This window comes from Felis catus, chromosome A3, assembly GCF_018350175.1.
Source record: "Felis catus isolate Fca126 chromosome A3, F.catus_Fca126_mat1.0, whole genome shotgun sequence".
In the NCBI taxonomy this organism is placed as follows: domain Eukaryota; kingdom Metazoa; phylum Chordata; class Mammalia; order Carnivora; family Felidae; genus Felis; species Felis catus.
In genome coordinates, this window is record NC_058370.1 from 33,915,789 (window position 1) to 33,941,418 (window position 25,630).

Below are 25,630 nucleotides of genomic sequence, written 5' to 3' on the forward strand. Positions count from 1 at the left end.
TTTGCCTTCAGAAGCTGCAGGCTTTGCTCCCACCAAGGATGTATGACCAAGTTCATGTAGGCTGCGACACTGCATAATGGATATTTTTCCTACATAGACAAAAGAGCCTTCTGAGGCAGTTTCTCTGAAGGAATGACTTGGCAGTATGGAAGTTTAATCATTTTCTTCTAACTGCACATCCGTTACCATCTTTCAAAAGTGAAAAATCCAGGGTAGCATGGGTGGCTCAGTCGGTAAGCGTCCAACTTCAGCTCAGGTCATTATCTCACGGTTTGTGGGTTCAAGCCCCATTTCGGTCTCTGTGCTGATGGCTTGGAGCCTGGAGCCTGTTTCAGATTTTGTGTCTCCATCTGTCTCTGCCCCTCCCCTACTCGCTCTCTCTCTCTCTCTCTCTCAAAAATAAATAAACATTAAAAATTTTTTTCAAAAGTGAAAAATCCAATATCCATAGTTCAGTCCCTAAGGGCATTTAAAAGTCACCTCATCTCCTTTGTGGTTTTCCAATGCTACCATGATAAGAAGGATTAGGTGTAGACCAGAGCCTTCTGAATGCCCCAGGAGACCAGGTCAGTCCACAGTGTCTTGAAGGACTAGCAGCATCCTTTGCCATATTCACCAGCCCTGGCCATCTCCACACCTCAGGGCTGGGCCAAGGGAGACCTGACAAATGAATAAAATGAGTTTCTATAGGCAAAACAATGGCTATAACAAAGAGGAAGTCTTGGATCTTTGCACTTGTCCTTGGTTTGTGCACTTTCCAAAGTAGCTAAAAGGAGCATGGTTTGCATTTCACCAAGTCAAAAAGAGGACAGAAAGAAAGGGGCAGGGGGCGGAAACAGATTGGATGCAGAATGGACAGATGAAAATTATTTTTTAACAAAGCAGTATTTTTCACTCCCTAGGTGAATGACTTTTGTGAAAATAGTTCTATGAAAAGCCATACACTGTTTTGATTTTACTTATCACTATCATTAGGTTTGGCTGCAAATAGAAGTTTACAATAAAATAAAAAGGTATATGATCAAAGATTCTATACAATTTTGTGATAAGGTGATTTGTAATTCAAGCAATATAATGCTTGAGGTTTATATCTTGATTTCCTATTACTGTTTCCAGTTACTGCAGATGCTATCTGAGGAAGCAAAGAACACATGGATGAAGAGAAAACTAATTAAATATCTCTGAGCTAAATAATTATGACTATTACAAAAAATATAAATAACAAATTTAGAATGTATTACAATACAAATAAACAGTATTTTTAGTGTAAAAACTGCATTTGCACAAAGAAACTAATTAGGAACAAATACAATCACACTACATCGGAAACATGTTAAAATGGTCTGAGGCGCACAGAAACAATGGCACAGTTCACGTGAAACTTGACCGAGAAGAGGCCATCTGAAGGCCATGTCCTGGTCTGAAACTACCAAAGGCCTTTCAACCAAATCTCCTGGTTCAGAAAAGCTACTCAAAAAGCTGCCCCATCAAGGTTCATCAGACTTGATGACTCCATGTTTGGTTTTTCAAGACAAACTAATCTTCTGAAGAGGATCAAAATGTAGGGCTGAGGTAAAGATACTGAACAAGGAGGAAGTTTTCTGTCGGCACAAAAGATTTACATGAATACTTTTCAAAATGTTGTTATATTTGATGGGATGGGTCAATTATACATTTATAATACTGGCAGATAACACTTCAACACTGAGTTGGACAGAGATAAGTTGATACACATTAGTGAAAGCACCAATCTTTCCCTTCTCTCTCTCACTTCATGCCAATTTAACATTTTATACTGAAATCTTAGGTGTACCCTATTGTTTCTACTTTTTTTTTTTTTTTTTGGACTCTTTAATGCTTGCCATCCTGTAAAGCAGCATACAGGCTCCAGTATTAAATAGTTGGTCATAAAAAGTCGTATGCTAAGTGCTCACTTCAGAAGACATTTTTTATCATCCTTCCCCAAAGGTGTTATGCACTGTGGACTCTGCAGGCTTATATAAACTCAAATCATATAGCAATGCCATAGCTATCAGCAAGGATTGGGGCCATAAAAAAGTCAAAATTTGGAATTCTCTAAAGCTTGTTTACTTTTTATTACAGTCATTATTTTGGATTTCTTTTTGTAGTTAAGGAGTCCTGTGGCTAACAGGGCTCATATGCATCAGTTCAGGTGGGAAGTATGCACCCATGCAGTGCAGGGACCTGTGAAGTAGAGGAGTCCTGCCTGTCACCCCATTCAGTGCTTACACTTCAAAGGGAAGGAAAGAAGTGGGATTGTCTACTCATTGCTTCAATGGGAGAGCTCTAAGCAAGTTGGGGTGCTTTAGCAGATCTAGCAAGAGATGAATGATAAAAGAAACTAAGAAAAAGGTAGAAGTTTCAAATTTTCCTTCTAATCAGCGAAAAGACACCCTGCTCCAACTGCTCCCACGTAAAGTATTTCACTTCTATTCCAAAATCTAGAGTCACTTTTATTTAATTTTCCTGATTTGAGTTACATAAAACACTATTCTGTAAGTAACTGATATTGCAACATAAGGAAGCATGATTATTTTTTAATTTTTAAAATCAAAATTGTGTTTCCATGATTTGGCTCCTGGATTAAATATATTATCCACACGAAAAATCCACAAAATCCTATTGAGGTGTTAATCTAATCATAAATTATTTTAGGTTGACTTTTCCCCTTTAGTTTTATATCCAGTAAGTACTGAAAACAAACCTAAAGGCCTCAAGTGGGAAGAGATTAAATTAGATGTGTACTTATCAGTCCATTGAGTAAAAACCCCATCTTTTGCTGGGATGTTTAAAAAAAAAAAATGGTACCTGTAGCCACAGACGCTCCAACTTTTAATGGACCTTCTTCGCCAAACTGTTTTCTCCTCTTCCTCCAATTTTTTACAAGTATTGTTGAGAAAGAACATATATTTTTCTTATTATAATTAGATACTATTTGGGGTCCAATTGGAAATTGGCCTTACATTTATAAAAAGCCAAAGTGGATTTTATTTCTTCATTCCTTCCCTTCTGGTCAAACACTACACTTAAAAAAAAAAAAAAAGTTTTAATATAGGGGAATGGGCAAAGGGGGGAGGTTTAAACAAAAAAGTCAAATAATGAAACCTTTTTTATTCCACACCTCTGAACTTGAACTTAGTGATCTTTGAAAACTTTGTTTCAGAGAAAGAAATCCAGTGACAGAAGAGAAGAGAAGAGAATGATCTAGAAAAGCTTCCCAATATTAGGGAGACATAACTGCCACCATCAGAACCATGGTGCTTGGGGTGAGGATGTATCAGAGACTTACATGGCAGGAGGGGCAGGAAATGAGCCAAAGTCAAGGTTTCCCCAGTCCCTCAGTTCTGTGATGGCTTCAAACTCAAGATTCTGTAGCTGTCTGAAGCAAAAAACTATTGGCGACTGTTAATGAACCTCACCGTACTAGGGGATGAGTCTGTCAGGTAACTGAGTTGGAAAGATGAAAAATAACCATCTCTAAAAACTAGCTTCTGTCAGAATAAAAACTCCCTTTGTGTGAGGCTTGCAACAGACCCATTCATCCACCCAAGGGTAGAGAGTTTCAGACCTCCCCCTCCTCCAATGAGCCCCTGTTCAAAGTTAATATGAGGTAAGGGTTATCTAAACAGCCAGGAGTATACTGCATATTTCTTTATAAAGATGACAGAAACTTTTCGAATTTCATAAACCTGTACTACTTGTTTTTCTGTCTGGACCCAAGGGGTGTAGGATCAACTTTAGACATCTTTCATAAGCTTGGAATCTAATTTTACGAATTTATTCTAAGACATAAATCAGGTAAGACAGAAGTAGATGGATGGATTCTTTAAAAGAAATCAGGCCCCCTGGGTACTTTTAGTGGACTGAGTATTGAGAGATTTACAGGAATAAAATTCTCTACAAGATTAAGGAAGAAGGAAACGAAACCAAATCTTTCATTTCCAGATATTCACTTTCATTAATTCTTTCACCAAAAGCACATCACTGAACGAAAACCAGAAATGGTTTTGCAGTTAATAATAAAGTGGTTCAAGAGCCAAGGAACCCCTTGAGATGGAAGCAAAACAACAAAGTATTCAAGTTCTCTTCACAAGACTACCTTGTACTGGCAACACTTAGGGCACTTCTGGCTTCAAAAGAATATTGCTAAAGGAACTTTTTGAAAAAAAGTAATTACTACATTTTGGCAAAAAACAAAAACAAAAATCACTCCTATAAAACCCCTACTTCCTTTTGAATCTCCAAAGGTTACAACATTTCATTCAAGATGCTTGGCAGTCACGGGCTTTGGTTCCGGATTATGTAAACCCTTAAGTCAAGAAGGAAAGCGGCTGATGTCAACCGGCCGCTGTCTGTGGCCTATCACTGAGGAAGTATTGTGAAGCGTGTGGGGCGCCTGCAGGCCCGTGGTGGGAAGGTTGGAGATACTAAAGGTAAGAAATAAATCACAGCAAAAGCGATTCAGAGAGTTGGGATGATGTCCAAGCTCTTTTCTACCATAATAATCCAGGGCCCTCTCAATTTCTACCTCTAAAAAAGTGTCTCTCCACCGCGGTGGCTGATGTTTCTTACATTTGACAAAAACGAATACTTCACACAAAAGACTTCCACAAGACGTCTGCTGCTTGTGAGGAGGCTCATGTTGCTTTGCTTTCATTTTATGGCGCCTGCGGGGTGCTTTCTCAGGTCAAAACTCTCTAGCCCCAAGCAAATGAATTTGTGCCCATACTAAGTGCTCAAACAGATCTAACACCGTGTTTGTCTTTCTGTTTCCTGATTGTCATGCCTGAAAGACTCTCATTAATATACATGAGGCTTAATGCCATAAGACTACATGACTAGAGACCATTTTTTAAGAGAAGCTTGCTCATTCAGGAAAAAGTACGGATTTGATTTACACTGCAGACCAGAGGGAAGCTGACACAGTCCTTTGGTCTGAATTCTTGGAAACACCGTCACTAGACCTATGGGCCCTTATCGGCATGCTGACTTTTGCGCTGCCTCAATGTGTCTTCCGCCACCTCTGTGTCGGCTGGGCTGGGCTGCACAGGCGTGTCTTCTTCAGGCTCAGGTTCTCCATCCTCCTGGACCTCTCTCAGGGGCCCCTGGTCCTGGGCGTCATTCCTCTCCTCATCCACGCGAGCGGCAGCACTGTCCTCCTCCTCGTCCTCCTCCGCTTCATCCTCATCACCAAGGTCTTCTTTCTCTTCTTCATCATCTACAAGGCTGTCCTTGTTTTCTTCCTCATTTGAATCATCTTTTTCCTCCTCTGCATCCTGCAACTGTTCAGCTTTGTGAGCCTCCTCTGACCTCCGAGTCTGCTCTGTGGAGGGAAGAGAGGGGAACATCCTCTAAATAAACTGGTCATTCAGCAGTCAATTGAGTGTGGTTAGCTGTGAAATGAAAGGGTGGGGCCCGTGACTGTTTTCTCCAATCTGAAGCTATGTTATCACACTGCACAGATCTCTGGCTGGCGGTGTCCTACCTCCATCCAGGGCTTCTCCATTCCTCTCTGGAAAGTTCACTAACTGTGTTGACTGATAAAGCACAGAGCCAGAGAGGGTAAAGGTTCCTTCTGGCTTACTCAGTGACCCACTCACTAGTCATGGTGATTAGTTAAGAAATGTGACTTAAGCCAAGCCAATCACAGGACTTCCCAGGAGTTTTTTGGCCAGAGTCAAGAAGAAAAGCCTTCTCTCTTTCTACAGGAATTGATAAACTGATAAAATGTGAGTTAGGGCTGTTGACAGCCACTGAATCAGCCACATAGAAACAGAAACCTAACATCCCTTGGGCTGAGCTTGCAACCAGAACATCCCTAGATTTTTCAGTTATGTGAGTTAATAACATTTCCTTTTTTTCCTAAGTTACTTTAAACTGGGTTTATGGTATTTTTAACAATTCTAAGGAACATAATATATTTTCTAATTATCTACGGAAATCCCCAAGTCTTGAGAACTTCAAGAACTGAAAAGAAATATAAGCTTATTTAGTTAAACTTCCACATAAAATTAAACAATTATAAAGTCTCAAAGAAGTCTTCATGCAAAGTCTCAAAACTAGGAATAAAAACATGAAAACCCAGGGCTGTTTAGTCCCACAAACAGTGTGGAGCAGTGCAAGGATTTGGGAAGACTGTTTTTATAGGATTTAGAATAGTTACTGATACACGGTTGAGACTCAATAAATGTGAGTTCTCTTCCCTCATTCCAGTTTGAATGAAGGAAAAGGTGTCAACTAATTAATGAAGGGCATATTCTCAAGGGGAAAAACAATGACCAAAATGAAGCATTACCTAATTTAAGGGAAGAAAAAAATCATTTTTGTTCAAATCTGACCTAGAAAACATATTTCAAAGAATTTGGTAGTAGTGATGGTTTGGTCACCTCACGAGTCAGGGGGGAAAACTCCAGTATCTATCTGAGCACAAAAGGGCACGCCACAGAATTCCAAAACTACTCTATCACATGAGTTTATCATACTTACCAGTGCGCTCAGATAAATGCCTTGGAAGTGGAACATAGAAACATTCTGATATTATCACCAAGACCTGAAGGGAAAAAGTGATTTTACAGTGAATAGATATGACATTTATTACCAAAGAGCCTCAAATTTAGGTCTTGGATCTATAATCAGATATTTACAGACAAATAATTAGCGGTTGGTCAAAAGTCCTCAAAAAGGACAAGGGCATAATTAAGACTTTCCAATTTTTTAAATGTAACAATGTAGGAAAATATTGATTTATAACAGGGGTCACAAAGTCAAATGTCTATAGAGATCCCACCAAAAACTGGTAAATCAAACAGGTATAAGAAAATGGATACTATCAGTCAAGTCTAAAGCGGCCTTTTTAAAAATACCCCTCTGGACAAACAAAACTAGTCTGTATATGGCTGCCTCTCACCAATGCCTGAGTAAAAGGCTATTTATTTCAGGGTCTAGAATTCTTAAGAGTACCGTAAGAAATTTCTACAGAAATAAATTGCAAGAAAAGTTATCAGTGATATGAACTAAACCCTATTTTAGACAGTGACTGACTTGGCTTCATCTCCGACCTTAATGAAATATGAATGAATCATTTTCTACTTGCTAGAAACATCCCTCTCCCTTGATAAACTACAAGCTCCTTAGGGGCAGGTTCATCCCAGTCCCTGTTCCATTCCTAGTCCGGCATGGGCCACGGTGATGAAGCTATGGGTGTGGGGTGCAGTTAGCTGGACCCAGAATAAGCTGCAGCCATTCTTCACACCTTCCCATGCAGCATCACACAACATAAAGATACAACCAGGAAGAAGCTGCCCATTTAGAAGGACAGTGTCCTTCTTGTACCTAGCTGACTCCCAGACTTGGCCTTTAAGATAGTAATACTACTTCATATATTAGTGTTTTAAAGATGCTCTAAAATTTTAAAGAACCTGATATCATAGTTCTTTTGATTCAGTTTCATAAACATCAAATGAGTACCCTACTTTGTATTCAGGATTATCACCATCTGTATATTCATTTACCACTTTACTCAAAATTTGGTTCATTAGGTTCAAGGTATTGTGTTAACTTCTGTGGGGACAAGTTCAAAAAAGGAGAAAAAATGGCAGTTTAAACATAAAGCAATATGGAACATGAATTTCATAAGAAAAATGAATAAAACACTTTGACAGATATTTCAAAGATTCAGATATTACAACCAGTTATGGGTTTGGGAAGGATCAAGAATGACCACTTGAAGGAGGCATCACTTAAGGCCCTGGGCATAGTCCAGAGCGGATGGGTAGTACCAGCTGCCTGGTTCGTCTAAGCTACACCAAACTGGACCATGGGGGCTCTTATATCCAGAGGAAGCCCTGAATGCAAGGCTGGGGAGAACAGTGTGGTAGGACAGTGGGATGCATAAAGCTCTGTGGGTTGGTGAGGAACAAGCTCCCTGGGCCAGCTAGAGGGCTAGGTATAGAGGGCCTAGAAAAAGACTTAAAGCATGCTAACCTCAACCTTGTCTCTCATTAACTGTGTGACCCTGAACAAGTCATTTAACTGCTTTCTCACTGGAACTCTCTCAAAAGGATGGATTTGGGTTAACCTATCATGAAAGTCTATTTTATATCTAATAGTACACAATTCCATCATATAGCCTTAATTCAGAAACTGGAAGGAAAACCCTCTTATTCTCCCAGATTCTCTCAGTTCAAGATCTATTTTCTAATCTAGAGAACTATTCCCTTGGAATGGTCCACTTCCTAAGCCACTAAGAATGGCACTGTTTAAAAGCAGGGTCTAGGGGCGCCTGGGTGGCTCAGTCGGTTAAGCGTCCGACTTCAGCTCAGGTCACGATCTCACGGTCCGTGAGTTCGAGCCCTGCGTCGGGCTCTGGGCTGATGGCTCAGAGCCTGGAGCCTGCTTCTGATTCTGTGTCTTCCTCTCTCTCTGCCCTTCCCCCGTTCATGCTCTGTCTCTCTCTGTCTCAAAAATAAATAAACGTTAAAAAAAATAATAAAATAAATAAATAAATAAAAGCAGGGTCTATAGGGGAGTAGTGCCCTTTTCTTCCTCTTCCCTTCCAGGGTTATATTTTCACGTTCCAGCTGTGACCCAGGTAGATACAGATAGCCATGCAACTAAATGAGGAGGGGAGACAGATTTGCCACCTTTCACAGAGAGTGAAATCTAGGCCTCTTGATATTAGAGACCCTCCTCTGAGGGAGGCTCTGTGCTAGACACTGGGGAGCAACACACAGAAAAATAATCTACCCAAGTACCAAAATTTAGACAGTCACCACATATACCAACTGAAATGGAGACAGGAGAGTAGAGGCATACGATCGCTGCCTGTGTTTTCCACTGCTCTTCTGCTTGCCTAGAGCTTTGCTGTCTTTTATCCTTCAGAGCAGAGTCACTGATGACAGAAAACGACACTGCCGGAGTGATTTCATATACAGATGATACACTTAAGGGTCTTTCCCATATTGATTTAAAATGCAAAATATATACTTGATTTCTAAAACTGGGCCCTTTGCTGACATGTGCAAAATAACATTTAGTATTAACATTTCAGCCATCGTGAGGCTCAATCACGAAAACAAACAAAAATCTAAACCAGCAGCCTTGTTTTGACTTCTCATCTTCTAAAATTAGGAAAAAGTAGAAAACATAATAGGCTTATGGGAAACAATGACTTGATCAGGAAATGACTTCTCTATGGAAAACATCCTGCCCTCCTGGCCACTGTAGAAGTTAAACTCCATAAGAACTCATACAGGGAAGAACTTCCAGGGTCACCAGGACCAAGCCTCAGGTGACTGCATGCCTGGGCTCTGCTTTCAGCCCTCAGTTAATGGCAAAGGTGACATACAAGACAGAACTGCACACCTGCAGACCTCCCTGAAGGCAACAATTCTGGTTGTTGTGTGCTTCTTTTGGTATGTATTACAGTTGTAGAAAAGGAATCAGAGATATGTGTTTGGTATTTTATGGAAATGTATTACCAGAACATTTCTGAGTTTATTACTGCTTTGAAATTATTACTATTTTGTTAAATAGTTACTCTCCCAATTTCTTATAAAGGAATGATATTCTATATCATTTAATCACTTGAATAGTCTAGAATCAACTCTCTTGTTTCTTCAGGCCAAATCTTAATAACCCTCCTGTACTGATTATTTGAATCTAAGTTCCCAAATGAAGTTAGGGCATAGACAAGCCTGACTTGATTTCTTGAATTTAAAGTTGACCTCAAAGATAAATTTCAAAAAACCTTTATGCTGAGAAGAGTTTCCAATGGTCTTCCAAAAGGCTCACGCTCAACCTACATTCTCCATAACTCCACTTGAGAACCACCCAGTATCTCATGGTGCTCCCCCTACAAAAGCCTCACACTCATGTGGCCCTAAAAGACACCACCAGAACAATCCAGAACTAGACCATAGATAGGAGAAGCATATTGATATCCAGTCAGCTTTATACAAAGTCAAATACTTTAAGGCCAGTCAGTCAGGGACATGTTAGTTAGCACTAGGATTAATGCAAGCTAATGAATGACATATCTGAGTTCCATCCCCACCTGTGAAGCTAACACCAGCAGTCACAAATCAAATATACCATAATTTGAAATAAGCATGTTTGTAGCAAAGCCAAATCGAATCAAATAAAAGCCTCCTTGGTTTCTTGGGAGTCTGACTTTGTCATCCCAAGTTATATATCAATATGGATAAAAGCAACTGCTAACACTTTAAGCTAATTTTTTAAAAAGAACTTGCTAATTTAAAAAAGGTAAACAAATAAAATAAAAAGAACTTGCTAAAGAGCTGAAATGCATTATACAGTGTAAGGACAGACCTACCTAAATGTTTGTCCTTTTTACATAAATTCTTAATAATCATCAATTATTCCTATCATATAGCGTTTAGGAGCTGTGTGATAAATATATAGCACAATGGTTTTAAAGACTTATCTTGGGGCACCTGGGAGACTCAGTAAGCATCTGGATTTTGTAAGACTCTGGATTTCAGTAAGACTCTGGATTTTGGCTCAGGTCATGATCTCACAGTTCATGAGTTCAAGCCCTGTGTCAGGCTCTGTGCTGACACTGGGGATTGCTTGAGATTCTCTCTCCCTTCCCTGGCTTGCGCACATGTGCACTCTCTCCAAAATAAATACACTTAAAAAGAAAAAAAAAAGAACTTAGCTTAGAGCTTAAAGCTCAAATTGATCAAGTGTGGGTAAAAAGAAAGATTAAAAAATTATATAAAAGAGTAAAACATGCCAAAACCCTTACAGTTGTCTATACAGCTAAATAAATAAATTTATTATTTCAATTCTTACCTAAAACATCTAGGAAGAAAATGCACAGATACCTATTAGATACCACTTTTTACACCGAAAGAAGACATAGTAATGTGCTTTGCATCTTATTTTTTCCCATAATAATGACTGTGTTTTTTGTCTACCTTATCTGACAAAATCCACCTTGGGATAACTAGAGTCTATGTATAAGTAGCTGGTCAGGATTAGAGATTCAACTGGAGGATATGAACAAGAAAAAAGTCATCTTGTTCACTCAAGGAACAAATTCACAGGTTTGGCCTTATCACCACAGTGTTCCAATCAAGTAGGCAATGTGTGAAATCACAGCTGACTTGGTTGTCTTGGAAACTGACTATGAATTCACATAAGGTCTCCAATTCTTTCATTACTGCCTATACTCTAGGCAGCACACATCTTCAGGATATTTCAGGATAGGATTAGGAGATAACAATTAAATGAATTTTCCATTATATCTCAAATTACCACTGACAGTAATAGCAAACAAGTAAATGCTACTTAACTTCTTAGACTATACACAAAATGATATTTGTTTATGCATCTTTTCTTTCTTGGCTGCTTTCTAGTTTTGCATAAAATCCATGTGGCTTTACAGATAGCGGGGGAAATGGCATTATTTCTTACCAGACCCATGAGAAGGCCAAAAATCAAGGTGGCCATGATGAAAAAGACATAAGAACACCAAGCAGGAATTCCAAGGGTCACTGTGAAATAGTTGTGAAGATGCTGTAATCAGAAGAAAAATATAAAATAAAATCTTTACTTATTACCAAATATGTTTGAATCTCCCTCCCTAGCTATAACTCAAGTCTGCAAATTATTTCTACATGTATGAGCTCCCACAAAGGTCATCCAGTCTGCATCTATATGATTCTTCAAGAACAAGTCAGATTTTACAACACTGAAAATCTGAGAGTAATAATCAAGGTCATATCTTGACCTTTGTTCTCAAGTTATACTTCTTTGAGTTCTATTTCTTTGTTCATGATCTGGTAGAACTCTGGCAGAATTGTTTTTCTAGCCCCTCCTTTCATCATTTCATAGATTCTTTTTGGTCATTCTCCCCTAATAATTCTGTATCTCAATTTTTACTCATCATATGGCATCCATAAAAAATTAAACTTCTTGGGCCTTTGTCAATTTTTAAGTGAAACTAAATTACTACTTACAGAGTATCAACCATTTAAAATGTCTCCATACTTCCTTTTTTCTAATCAGACCATTACTCTACCCCACCCATCCTCAACAACTTTTGTAATTCACCATAAAACTGAAAATATAATATTACACAGAAAAAATTTTTCCAGTTAATTCATTATGAACAAATGAGATTCCATCAGTCTTTTGAGTAGAGCTCACATCCCTTCATTCTTACTGTTCCCTCAGACCCTATTTGATGTCAGATACTTTAAAAAATCAGTGAAGAGATACCATTTTTGCTAGAAATTATTTACATGCTAAGTCATACAAATATGAACCTACTAGTTTGGTGCCAAGGCCCTTTTAAATGTGGGCTTGTAGGAGCCATGCTTCACCATGATGGTTTAGTGATCATCTGTGTTAGGCCCTTCCAGCTCCAAAGCAGTCATTCACTACAATCCAAGCACTTACCTGACACAAGATGAAATGGCCCCGAGCTAAATGCCACAAGCAAGCAGAGGTAACAACTGAATGACTTGCCTAGAGCTGATGAGGTGGGTGATAATGAGTCCTAGTTTCTATTTTAATATTTCTCAAAATCCAAATTAGTCAAGTATCTCCTGTTGGCTTTTCCATTTATAAATGCCAATACAATTAAATAATATATTTTATTCTGACTTAATTCTGAATGATAAACCAACAAACAAAAAAGCTAGTTAATTGGTCTAGAATAATCTGAGATCTCCTCTCTCCCAATTTCTCATTCATTAGAAGAGATAGATCTAAAGACCCAGCGAGTAATTTACATACTGATACATGCAAAGTGTTCAATAAATACTTATTGAACAAAAAAAAGATACTAGCAAATCCTTCAATTATTCACAGGAAATGCAAACAACTTGTGATTTGTAAAACTATCATCTGTGCTCTGTTGATGGAACTGGTCATCCTTTTATCTTCAGCCGAGGCAATTGTTTATTAAAAATAATCTGGGGTGTCTGGGTGGCTCAGTTGGTTAAGTGTCAGACTTTAGCTCAGGTCACGATTTCACGGTTCATGAGTTCAAGCCCCGCCATCGGGCTCTGTGCTGACAGCTCAGAGCCTAGAGTTTGCTTCAGATTCTGTGTCTCCCTCTCTCTCTGCCCCTCACCTGCTCACACTCTGTCTCTCTCTCAAAAATAAATAAACAATTAAACAAATTAAAAAAAAAAAAAAAAAAGAATAATCTAACATTGCGCTGCCCAGTAGGCAAAAGAGGTATTTGGGATAGCAAAAGCTTGCTTTATTCAAATTCCGTTCAGTGTAAGTTCTAAAATGTATCATACAAATTCTGTGTTTTCATAGTTTATGCTTTTCTTGATGACTCAGTGCCACTATCAGGATTAAACTCTGAAATGTGCCGAAGAATTAAAAGATATGGAAAGTCAGTCTGGCTTTGTGCTGACCCATAGAAATACGCATTCTGGAGCTTGCTTTATAAATAATATCCGTCTATAGGGCTGGAATGAATAATGTCCAGTTATTAGTCCTTCTAGACTTTAGGTCCTTAGGCCCTTTCTGCAAAATAAATGATTAAAGTAACCTTCAAGAAATTTTCTAAGTTATTTTCTAGAATTAAGTAAATTGTTTGCCTTTGAATTATTGCATTCCAAGTCAGACATTTCTTAGTGCATTCAAAATATCTTCTTATTGTAGCAAGCTCTGCTTCAATTTTCTTGTATCAACTTACCATTTAAAGGATTTATTTGAGCCTCACTTACTCTTTAAAGGATTTATTTGAGCCTCTTAGAGAAACCCTGCCATCTTGTGGTCTTTTAGTTGATTAATATTAAAGCCTCATTAACCAAGTTGTGTTTTCACAATTGCAGACATAAATCCTTATCTGTTTACTTTGTCTGAGTCCACAAATAGTTTTAGAACACCTTAAGAGTGTTGGGGTTTGTGGTATTGAGTACTTGAAATTTTGATATATATATATTTTCAAGTAATAACTGATTCAAACTGATCTCAGTTTTAGATTCCTATATTTCTGTTTCTTTAATTGCCAAAGTGACAGTTTTCATTTGTGGAAAATATTGATCCTTGTTCAATATTATATCTCATTATAAGGAAGCATCTTACTGTTTCTTTAAAAAGCACAAGGGGCGCCTGGGTGGCGCAGTTGGTTAAGCTTCCGACTTCAGCCAGGTCGCGATCTCGCGGTCCGTGAGTTCGAGGCCGCGTCAGGCTCTGGGCTGATGGCTCGGAGCCTGGAGACTGTTTCCGATTCTGTGTCTCCCTCTCTCTGCCCCTCCCCCGCTCATGCTCTGTCTCTCTCTGTCCCAAAAATAAATAAACGTTGAAAAAAAAAATTTAAAAAGCACAAAAATAGGGGCGCCTGGGTGGCTCAGCCGGTTAAGCAGCCGACTTCAGCTCAGGTCATGATCTGGCGGTCCGTCAGTTCGAGCCCTGCGTCAGGCTCTGTGCTGACAGCTCAGAGCCTGGAGGCTGTTTCAGATTCTGTGTCTCCCTCTCTCTGACCCTCCCCTGTTCATGCGCTGTCTCTCCCTGTCTCAAAAATAAATAAAATGTTAAAAAAAAAAAAAAGCACAAAAATATCATCTAATGGGCCTGATGACTTATACTGCACTATTGTAATAAATAACTGAATTAGAGCTAATTTTTGGCTAGATACAGATTTGAGAGGACTGATGAAGACACCATTACAGTAGAATAAATGAGAAGAACATTCTACCCTGTGGTCAGATGGATTTAAGGAATGGAGTAAGGCCACGGCATCCATGGATCAGAGCTAGAGCCTTCTCTCTACAGAGATCTGTAACTGATCTGGGATCAGAACCACTGCAAGTCAGGTTAGATACTGCCCAAGGGCACCCATCCAGCCTAGTGTTGCACAGTCTCATTCAGAGCTGGGCTGGCCCTGAATTACACGAGAACCTTTGGGATTTTGATCCCATCAATGTGGATATACTCTGAGGACATTTGGGACAAACCCAATATCCCTTTCAAACACAGATCAGAATCCGCAAAACATCTGCCCTACATGGGAGCAGCTCAGAAAGACTTTCTCTAGTAATGGCCAAGGGTTCACTTCACCTGCGATGTTTTACTCTCACACTTGCAACAAGACACAATCTTGCAGCCTCTTGTAGGCATTGAGAGAGGTATTTTGTGGGTGTACACCATCCCACTATAATATGGTTCTAGATAACTTCACAAGGAAAAAAAAAAACCTCAAAACAGTAAGAGATGAGATGCCACTATCTAAAACACAGAGAAATGTTTTGAGAGCTTTAAAATATACTCTTGTTGGGGCGCCTGGGTGGCGCAGTCGGTTGAGCGTCCGACTTCAGCCAGGTCACAATCTCGCGGCCCGTGAGTTCGAGCCCCGCGTCAGGCTCTGGGCTGATGGCTCGGAGCCTGGAGCCTGTTTCTGATTCTGTGTCTCCCTCTCTCTCTGCCCCTCCCCCGTTCATGCTCTGTCTCTCTCTGTCCCAGAAATAAATAAATGTTGAAAAAAAAAATTTAAAAAAAATAAAATATACTCTTGTTAAGTGTTGGTGTGGATGTGGAGAAAAAGAATCCTCAGGCACTGCTGGTATGAATGCAAACTGGTGCAGCCAATGTGGAAAACAGTATGGAGGTTCCTCAAAAAGTTAAAAATAGAACTATCATGTGATCCAGTAATTCCACTACTGGGTATTTACCCAAAGAATATGAAAACACCAACTGGAAAAGATACATGTACCCCTATGTTTTTTGCAGCATATTTATAAGAGCCAAATTATGGAAGCAACCTGAGTTTCATCAACAGATGAGTGGATAAAGATGTGGTACATATGTACAATGGAATATTACTTAGCTATAAAAAATGAAATCTTGCCATTTGCAACAACATGGATGGATCTAGAGTGTAAAATGCTAAGTGAAATAAGTTATCAAAGACAAATTCATATGATTTCACTCATGTGGAATTTAAGAAACAAAACAAAGAAAAAAAGACACAAACCAAAAAACATGTTCTTAACCATAAAGAACAAATTGATGGTTACCAGATGGGAGGTGGGTGGGGGATGGGTGAAATAGGTGAAGGGGATTAAGAGTTCACTTATCATGATGAGCACTGAGTAATACATAGAATGGCTGAGTCACTATATTGTACACTTGAAACTAATATAGCACTATTTGTTAATTACACTAGAATTAAAATTTTGGAAAAAGTAGTCCCGCTTTGAAAAAAAAAAACACTCTCATTATTTTCCAGTCTAAATACTCATGGCCTTTAATTCTCATTGCGAGGGATTCATAGAGCGTTAAATCTTTTCCATCATAGACTGTCCTCCCAAAGACGCAGCATACCTTACTGCCTACATCCTTGCATAACAGCCATAACACTGAAGTAAGTTACATACTACATTAGCTCAGCAAGCAGCAAAAATTCACCAAATCAAATAATTACTGAAATGCATGCAAATGCTAAACCTAGTTCACAAACGTACACGTTGTACAACTGGCATACAATCCTATTTTAATCCTGTTATCAGCCTGGATTAAAACATAAATGAATAAAAAGATAAAGTATTCCTTATTGACTAGTCAGAGGTAAAAAGTAAAATCATGATGACAAATGATTAATGAATACAACTAACAAGAAACAGTTACCAAGTACTGACTACGTGCCAGGTTCTATGCTAAGCACTCAAAGTGTTCTAGTGACAACAGTTTATAGCAGGGGAAACTAATGGGTTCAGAGATACACACACAAGGTGGAGAACAATGAGTTGTTTCTCTGGAAGACAGAAAGCTAATACCTACCTGCACCACTGTCGCTAACTAAGACAAAAGACTAGAAAGTCTCTTCATACATGTGTCACAGACAACAGCTCCGGGATTCCTAACCCTGACTGTGGCCCCAGACTCAGTGACAGTGCTTCCCAAGTTCAAGCTCCTGTACATTGCTTTCATGACATTAGTCTCACCTTGTACTATCTTTTATATTTGTTAATATTTTTCATTAAGTTGAGTGACTTTTTATAAGTTCAATAAAATTTCTTTGAAAACTTCAAAGAAATTTTATATTGCTACCAAAAATATATAATCAGTACCAATTCCATATCTAGAAAATGTCTATACATTTTTTGAGAAATTCCTTGAGTTGTACATCTTCCAGGCTTCAGTGACTCTAATGAGGTAGGCAAATGTCAAGACTACATGTGAGGATAAGTGTTATAGTTAAAGTGGCGGTGACTTCTAGGAGTTTATATAAAAATTAAAATACATAGGTGGATACCATCATCACTGGATTGGAAAGACAATCTGAATTTTAGTGACTGGACAGAACATTTGAGATTATCAACCACCCCTCCCCCCACTTTTCCCACATTGTTGTACAAGTTACCTACCAAGCATCCCTCAGATTCCAGAGGACAGCAGGAAGCTCACAGGATCTGGCTTATAACACAATTCAAGGAACTTTCACTCGTTTATTCAAGCAAGAACATATGGGAGGTTGGTGTAGAGTTAAGAAAGCCAAATGTAGAGCACAACAAAACCCTTGAGTTCATAGGAACTCAGCTGTGTGGGTGTCTCCTCACCAAGCAATTCTGACATCCTGAGGACAAGTTCTTATTTCCAAATTGCCAGACCCAGCAGGCTGGCTTCACTACTAAAGCAGAAACTCAAGGACTTTAAGGATTAGTTAAGTAGGCTCTGATCTTATAGATGCTGCTCTTCTTTTTATTTTATCTTTTCATTACAGGAAAAAAGACAAATACAGAGCAAGATAAGAGATTTTTAAAAAATCAGCCATAATTTCAGTATCAAAGATAGCTACTGTTGATATTTGATTAATCTCCTTCCAAGCATTTTCCTATATACACATAAAAACTCCATATGAATTTAACCTTACACAAACTGTTTTGTTATCTTTCCCCCACTTAATAACATAAAATCTTCCCTATAGAAGTATTTTTTTAATGCTTATTTAATTTATTTTGAGAGAGAGAGAGAAAGCATGAAAGAGAGTACCTGCACGTGACTGTGAGCAGGGGAGGGGCACATACAGAGGGAGAGAGAAAATCCCAAGCAGGCTCCACGCTGTCAGCACAGAGCCTGATATGAGTCTCAAACACACTAACTGCGAGATTATGACCTGTGCTGATATCAAGAGTTGGAGCCTTAACCAACTGAGCCATCCAGGCACTCTGCAACACCCCCATAAAAGTATTATACATAACCAGCCACTCATGCATGGTTAGACTGTTGCTGAAGAAACACTGACTTCTATCTGTCTATGTAGCCACAACATCTCAGTAGGATAAGAGATTGTGGGTGGGCATCAACAATCTTGTCTCACTGGTATTAGCCACTCTGTCTTTCCTTCTTCCCTGTTTTGATCTTCTTCCTTAAAGACTTTATACTCATTTAGTTCTTGCCATTCCCTCTCCCTCTCCCTCCCTCTCTCTCTACATGCTGTTTCTTTTGTTCACTGTTAATATGATTGCACTATAGTTTTATATTGTCTAGACATGAGTTATAAACAGATTATGTTCCCCACAATTATACATTCAACTGATGAAAGGATCTTGGGCAAGGGAGATGTGCTGGCTAAATATGCTGAGTGGGCTGGGTAATCGGCTAGGAGGACTGGCTCAGTAAGTGGTTCTTTAGGTGTAAAAAGGCAAGACTACACCTGAAGGCTGAGGTGGGAACCAGGCTGAAAATCATACCCTCTTTGAATAAGAGGGCCAGGGCTCAATTCTGGAAACAGGTTGTGAGAGCCCTTCCCAGAGATTTCATGCAAGTCTGGAAACTTGTTTCTAAGAAAAGAAGAAACTATGAAAGTTGCCAAGAGACTTGAAAAACCTAGATGCTGATACAGAGGGTGATACATGATTTCTATCACAGATTTTTAAGGTAATGAATACACATACGAAGAAATCAAAATAATCTACAGACTTACCATTTATGTTCTTTTAGTCACGTTAACCCCCAACGTGCACGCGCGCGCACAACCCCCCCCCCCCCACAAAATCTATAGTCAGGGCAAATACATTACTGATGCTAATAAACATAAATGGACTAAATTTATCATTTAAAAGAATTACTTGTTGCTGTATGCATTTTACAAGACTCATTCAAAACAGAAAAAACAATTAAAAAGGTTGAAAGTGGAAAACATTCCAGGCAAATACTGACAAAAAAGAAAAAAAAATATGGTATTAATATTAGATAAAAGTGATTCTGTAGAGTGTAAAATGTAACTGTGTGTCAAATTTAACAGTTTATTCTATAAAACTATCTTCTTTTGTCCCCTTTTAAATATTGGGAAATATATTCTAAATATACATGTGTATATAAATATCATATATACTCTACTTCTCAATCACTAAGAAGAACATCTCAATTGGTTATTCAGAGACAGATCATATTCTATTCTCCAAAATGCCCCCCCTCTTTTTTTTTTGCAGTCAGACACATCCACACAGAATCTTTCTATGCTTGCCCATGGCTGGAGCACTGTGTGTATGAAGATAAAATACCCACTCCTGGCCTTGACACAACAATGCCACATACTGTAATTATTTGCATGATAAAATGAAAAACTGTAACTCCTTACCTAAACTCTTGCTTATCAAAGCACAAATGCCAAGTTATATGAGGTCAAAGTAATTGTTTTTCTTCCCAGATACTGTATTTGAAAATACATCTCTTTTACAATGTGTGAAATTGATGACCAACTTCCATCAAAGCTCTTCTTAAACAACTAAACAAATTCATCTCTTGACCTGCACTTATTATAGGTTCAATGCCAAGATCTTGCTCTCATGATTCCTGAAATCCATCTATTATGAGTATCCTGTTCAATTAGACATTATAAGGCTACAACGTTCTCAGATGGCTATCAGAATATATGACTCTGACAACCTTCAGTGTCAACATACTGCAAAAGGTAAAATCCTTACTCTCAATTCCCAGTTGGCAATTCATAATTCTCAAATCCTGAATAAACTTCTCACCAGTGTTAAGAAAATAGTAGAAGGAAACCATATAAAACTCATGCTATCTGGTGAGAGGGAAAATCCAAGTTATTATTTAATATCACACACAAATGCCAAAAAATAATTAACAAACATTAACTAAGAAATACTGAATCCAAGTGACAAACTTAATTTCTGTTTTTAAAAAATTCTGAAGTTACTATTCTACCTCACAAGGCAGAAAATAAAATATAACTGAAAAACTAGGATGCAAAAGGTTGTTCTTAAATTTCCTAAACATACACTGATGTGCATGAGAAACAGAAGAGCCTTATGAACTTCTTGAGTGTTAAGTTCCAAATATGACATCATGACTTAGAATCATAGTTTGAAAAGACAAATATAAGTACACACTTCTAAAGATTTTTTTTGAAATACTTTAAGGATATATATTTAATTCCACAGCAAGTTTGTTACATTTGGCAAAATTTAGCCCATCCTACACATAAATGGAAGTAAAAGATTACGTAACACATTCAAGATTATATAATTGTTCAAATTTTAACCTAAATAACAGTTCTAACTCACTGAAATGACTCAGGGAAATGATAAAATCACATATACAAGGGACTCGAAGTTCTTCTTAAATTGTCACAGAGTAAATATCTTAGGCTTGTGGGACACATGGTCTCTGTCACAACTACTCAACTCTACCATCATAGCATGAAAGTAGTTCTAGACAACAGGCAATGAATGAAAACTAATGTGTTCTAATAAAAGTTATCAAAACAGGTGGCCAGTCCCCAAGATATAGTTTGCTGATCCCTGACACACAGAATAGGACTTTGACACAGTAGTTACAGGTCCGTGTTCAATTTACGCCCTTCTACACAGAGACACTTTTCTACTGGGGACTCCACATGAGAGCAATTGTGTGCCGTAAGGAGAAAAGTGAACTACAAAAGTACTTATGAGTGTTTACTTTCCTATTGCTTAGAAGCTACATTCTTACTCCTTAAAAACCTCTCTGCCAAGATAGTCACAAAAGGTATATTTAATTACTCACCCATATCTTGCCAGAGATGCTAAATAGACCAGCCATTCCAGACATCCTAAAAAAAAAATTAATAAATGAAGAGAAGGAGAACCACTGGTGATATATACTATGATGAAACAAACCAAAACAAAGCTTAGGTCATAAGGATCTGCCCCTCCACTTTTTGCAATATGTTGTCCTCTCTCCTGGATTTACTTCCATTCCCATAAAGCTTAGATTTCATAGCCTTCATTTCAATTCCTCTGCTATAAATACATTCAACCCCCCTGGCCCTTTCTCCCACCATTATACATACCTGGCAAAAACTCCAACCCTGGGCAGCTGCGTGTCTCTGGAGAAAACCACATGACTGACTGACTGCTCCCCCTTCCCAGTCACAAACCTCAGGAAGCACTCAATACTGCATTGTCTTAGGCTCCACTTGAGATGATAGCTCATGTCTTTTCCCTCTCTTCAGACCTTCCACACCATCCCCTTTCCATGCATGCTTAGCTAACAAATACTCCTTGTATGTCCCTGTGAAATCAGAAGCCATCGTGTGACCTCTCTTATCTTCCCACCATCAAATCTGAGCCTGGTGTACACCTGATCTACCTCCTCCTGTTACAGCAGAGAAAGTTGATCTGCCCTACCACAGTCTAATTCCTCGATTTGCATCTTGGATCTTTAGTCTTGGACGTTAATGACTTGGTTCTTTCTGCCACTCCTTTTCCTACATTAGTAATTTCTCCCTTTCTGCTGGATCATTTTCTTCTGCATGAAAACATGTTCTATCCCCTCTTTTCTTTTAAAAAGCACATTCTTAGACTTCACAAACGTCTCCAAAGAGTAGCTATGCTTACTGTTTCTTCTCCTCACCATACCTTTAACCATCACATCTGGCTTCCATCCTCACTACTACATTATCACTACCTGTCAAGACCATGATGACTTTGCACTGCTTTACCAAACATCCATGTCTCGGACTCGATCTTTTACCCTTGGTAACACAGGACACAAGTGACTACTCCCTCTTTCTTGAGCACTCTTTGCTTAGCTTCTAGGAAATCGTACACCCTTAACTGTCTGCCGGCCTCATTGGTACTCATTTTCAGTTTCCTTTTGCTGACTTCTTCTCTACTCATCTTAATTTTGGGGTGTCTCCTGGCTCAGTCCCAAGCACTTTTCTTTTTACCTCTCTCTAGGTGATCCCCTCCCTTCTAAGGTTTAAATACCATCCACACACTTTGTTCCTCAATTCTCTATGGAGACCCATCTCTACACATTCAACCTGACAGCTCTAGAAGGAAGTCTGCATCTCAAACTTATTTTAAATCCATCCATTCTCTCAATTCCCACTGCTGACACGCTGATAGGCACTACAACCATCCCTTGGCTGGACACTGCAACAGCCTTTAACTGTCTCCCCTCATCCATTTGTGCCCTTTCCAACCTCTCCTCCTAAGAGCCATCTTCTAATTGTATGCACTGATAACATCCAAGGTCCAAAATGAGACCCAGACCCATATGATCTGGCTCCTGCCTCTCTTTCTCGGTGTATACCACTCCTAATCCTTTTCCCTGTGCTCAACCTTGTTTCTGCTCCTCAGCACGATGAGCTCTTTCCAAATTGGGGCCTTTGGCCATGCTATACCCATTGTTGAGAATATTCCTACCCCTGCTCTTTACCCAGCTAGGTCATTCTATCCTTCAGATCTGCCTGCTACTCCACCTCTCATCCAGTGGACGCCCATGCCCCCATAGTTCATCCCTGTCTTAGTAAGGGTTTGTTTTTAATAGCCCTTATCCAGACTAAGATTCTTTATATCCCTAGTTGTTTTTCTTAATATGTCTTACTTTAAGTTTCATAAGGAGAGCAGAGGGACCAACTCTGTCTTGCTCCCTGTTAAATATCTAGCACTAGAATAGCATCTGGCATAAAATCAGTACTCAAATATTTGTAGAATGAAATGCCAAAGATGAACTGCTTTTACAGTAAGCTATGTATTTCTTGGGTATTTTATAAAATACTATTTCATGATTTATTCCTGAAATATTGCATGATTTGATTCTATTTCACCAGGAATATTCCCTATACTTGTATAAACTAACATAATATTAACTGCAATTATCACAATTCATTCAAATTTAAAACCAACTGTGGAAAAAAGTTAGTATCGTCTGGCATTATGTACTTCACCAAGAATTATACAGTTTGCCATCATGAACAAAAGTTACCCCCAGCAGTGTTACGCTAGGCAGCCAAAGACACCATAGGTTTTATTTCCACATAGATACGATAGCTTCAGAAGAAAGAATGGTAAATGGTATTCAATATCATATTTTGTAAAGACAAAACAGTTGATATGGCTTAGTGCAAAAGCTAGAGGAAAGGCTTTTGTAATCCACCTGAATCTGAATACTTAATTCCTAGTATACTAACAACTGGCTGAAACATATGTGGGTCATAAAACCAGAAACACAACACAGGCCAAGCATGGTCAGTATGTAGTCTGGGTAATCAGAAGTGAATATGAAGAAAAATGTAGACCTTGAATGCCTATGGACTGTTAACTTGATACCTCTGTTTTATAAAAACACCCTGTCATAAAAAAAAATAGTAATAACAAGTTACGTCAGAGAAGCCGGGGATTTCCAGCCAGTCAGAGGCTCAACTGATTGCCATTTCTTCTCTAAGATATAATTCTGCAGGTCTTCATAGATTCCTGGGCCACGGTAACGGCGGAATACTCCATCCTTTGCACTATAAATTATAAAAACAAATAGAAAATAAATCTATTAAAGTGATAAGTGTTATAGGTAATAAAAACCAAAACAACAACTAATTTTACATGTGAACTCTACTTTGAATTTTAACTTGGCTCAAATGAAGAAAACAATTATAGGTAAGCATAAATCAGAAGGTGTGCATTATATTAATCTGTTACAGCTGAGAAATTCCAAAACAGCAAGCACAATATATTCTATGGGGAATTTTATCACTGCACAATTTGGGACCACAAGCAAAGTTCTTGGCAGTGTCTAATCTACCAAGTTTCTTATTATTTTTGCTACCAATGATTTCAATTTCTCTCTTACAACAGCAAAACATTAATTGTTATCAAGCTTTAAAAAACTGCATCCACACTTCCAAATTTATGTCATTCAAATCCCTCCTGTCAAAATTAACAAAACACCTTGTATTCTCCAGGCCCCTTGGCCTTCCTCTCATTTTCTCGCCATAGTCCAGCTTCCTTAAGGGAAGAGTCTACACTTGCCATTTTCTCCTCCTGTATTGCTTATTCACTGCTCATGTGATTGGTGGTTCTGCTTCCATGACTCCAGAGAAACTGCTCTTATGCTCATTGGCACTGCCCACTTGTGAAAATCCCTTCCTTCCTGTTGGCTTTTATGACATGAGCTCTCTTGGCTTCTTCCTATTACTCTGACCACCCCTGTTCAGTTCCTCACTCCCTGTCTTCCTTTGCAGATGTGCTAATATTGGTCAACACCAGGTTCTATCCTTAACTTATTTCTCCTTCCACAGTATACGTTCTCTCTAGATACGTTGCATTTTTATGTACCTCAATGTTGAGGAATCCCAAATACATGTCTTCAGTCTAGATCCTTCTTCTGAGCTTTAGATATGGAAATCAAACCAGCACCTAAACTTCTCCATTTGGAATTAACAGAGGCACTTCACACTATCTTCTCCATTCTGGCCTCTATCTTCCAAACTTCATCTTATTCTAATGGCTCCTCAATAGCTTTTACAAATTCTACATGGCTTATTGGTACCCATTACAGGCTCTTCCTTTGTTATAACTAATTAGTCACCATGTCCCAATGATCTCACATCCTAAGTATTTCCAGGATCTATCCCCCTTCCTTTCCCTTCCCTGTAACTCTACCTGAGCCTCTCTAACCTCATCACCCAGGATGATCCAAATGCACTCCATAGGCCAGAACCAATTACAGCCCTCAGAAGGTATCTCATTTTCTTCCAGGCTTTTCCATATCTCCTGTACCTGGAAAGGTTTTCTCCACTCTGTCTGCTTAGCCCAATTCCTAACTTATATATCATCAGAGAAATCATCTTTGACCACCCCTGTCCTACTCCCTGCCTGACACTAGGTGCCTTTCCCCTGCTGTACTCTGGGCATCCCTCTCTCCTTCCAGCTATCGTTAAATACACACACCAGTATTTCTCTCTTCAAATTTTTAAGCTGAATGAGCAATGGTTATGGAAGGCAACTTAGAATTCTTGATACACGTCTACTGCTCTCGAATCTTTTCTAAAGTTTCTAGTGTCTAACCAGAAAATTATTTAAACTTACTGAAAAAATGCTGGGAGAGTAGTGACAAAGAAGCGGCCACTTAAACCTACAAGGGGCACAAACAAAAAAAGTTACAAGTCAAACTCAGACTACCCCAAGCACCTAACTTACATTGTAAGAATAAGCAGCCTTGAGCTTGTTTTCATAGCCATGTAATTAAAATCATTCCAGTTATTTAATCACATTTACTAGTTTTTTTTGTTTTTGTTTGTTTTTTGTTTTGGGGTTTTTTTTTTTTACTTAAAGATATCTTATTTTTATCCATTTTTATTTACCTACCACTTTCTGATGACTGACAGACA

General features: G+C 38.7%; 1 protein-coding gene across 1 annotated transcript in view; it reads right to left on the reverse strand.

The window, feature by feature from the left end:
- Nucleotides 1-1,215: 1,215 nt before the first annotated feature.
- The window catches only part of TMX4 (thioredoxin related transmembrane protein 4), a 45,636-nt gene continuing 21,221 nt past the window's right edge, over nt 1,216-25,630 (reverse strand). The window contains exons 3-8 of the mRNA XM_023251449.2: nt 25,329-25,374; nt 23,627-23,755; nt 21,022-21,067; nt 11,461-11,562; nt 6,508-6,571; nt 1,216-5,344 (exon numbers count right to left, since the gene is read on the reverse strand). Coding sequence (XP_023107217.2) covers nt 4,986-5,344; nt 6,508-6,571; nt 11,461-11,562; nt 21,022-21,067; nt 23,627-23,755; nt 25,329-25,374 — 746 coding nt within the window. The 3' untranslated portion in view covers nt 1,216-4,985. The remainder of the gene's footprint in view (nt 5,345-6,507; nt 6,572-11,460; nt 11,563-21,021; nt 21,068-23,626; nt 23,756-25,328; nt 25,375-25,630) is intronic.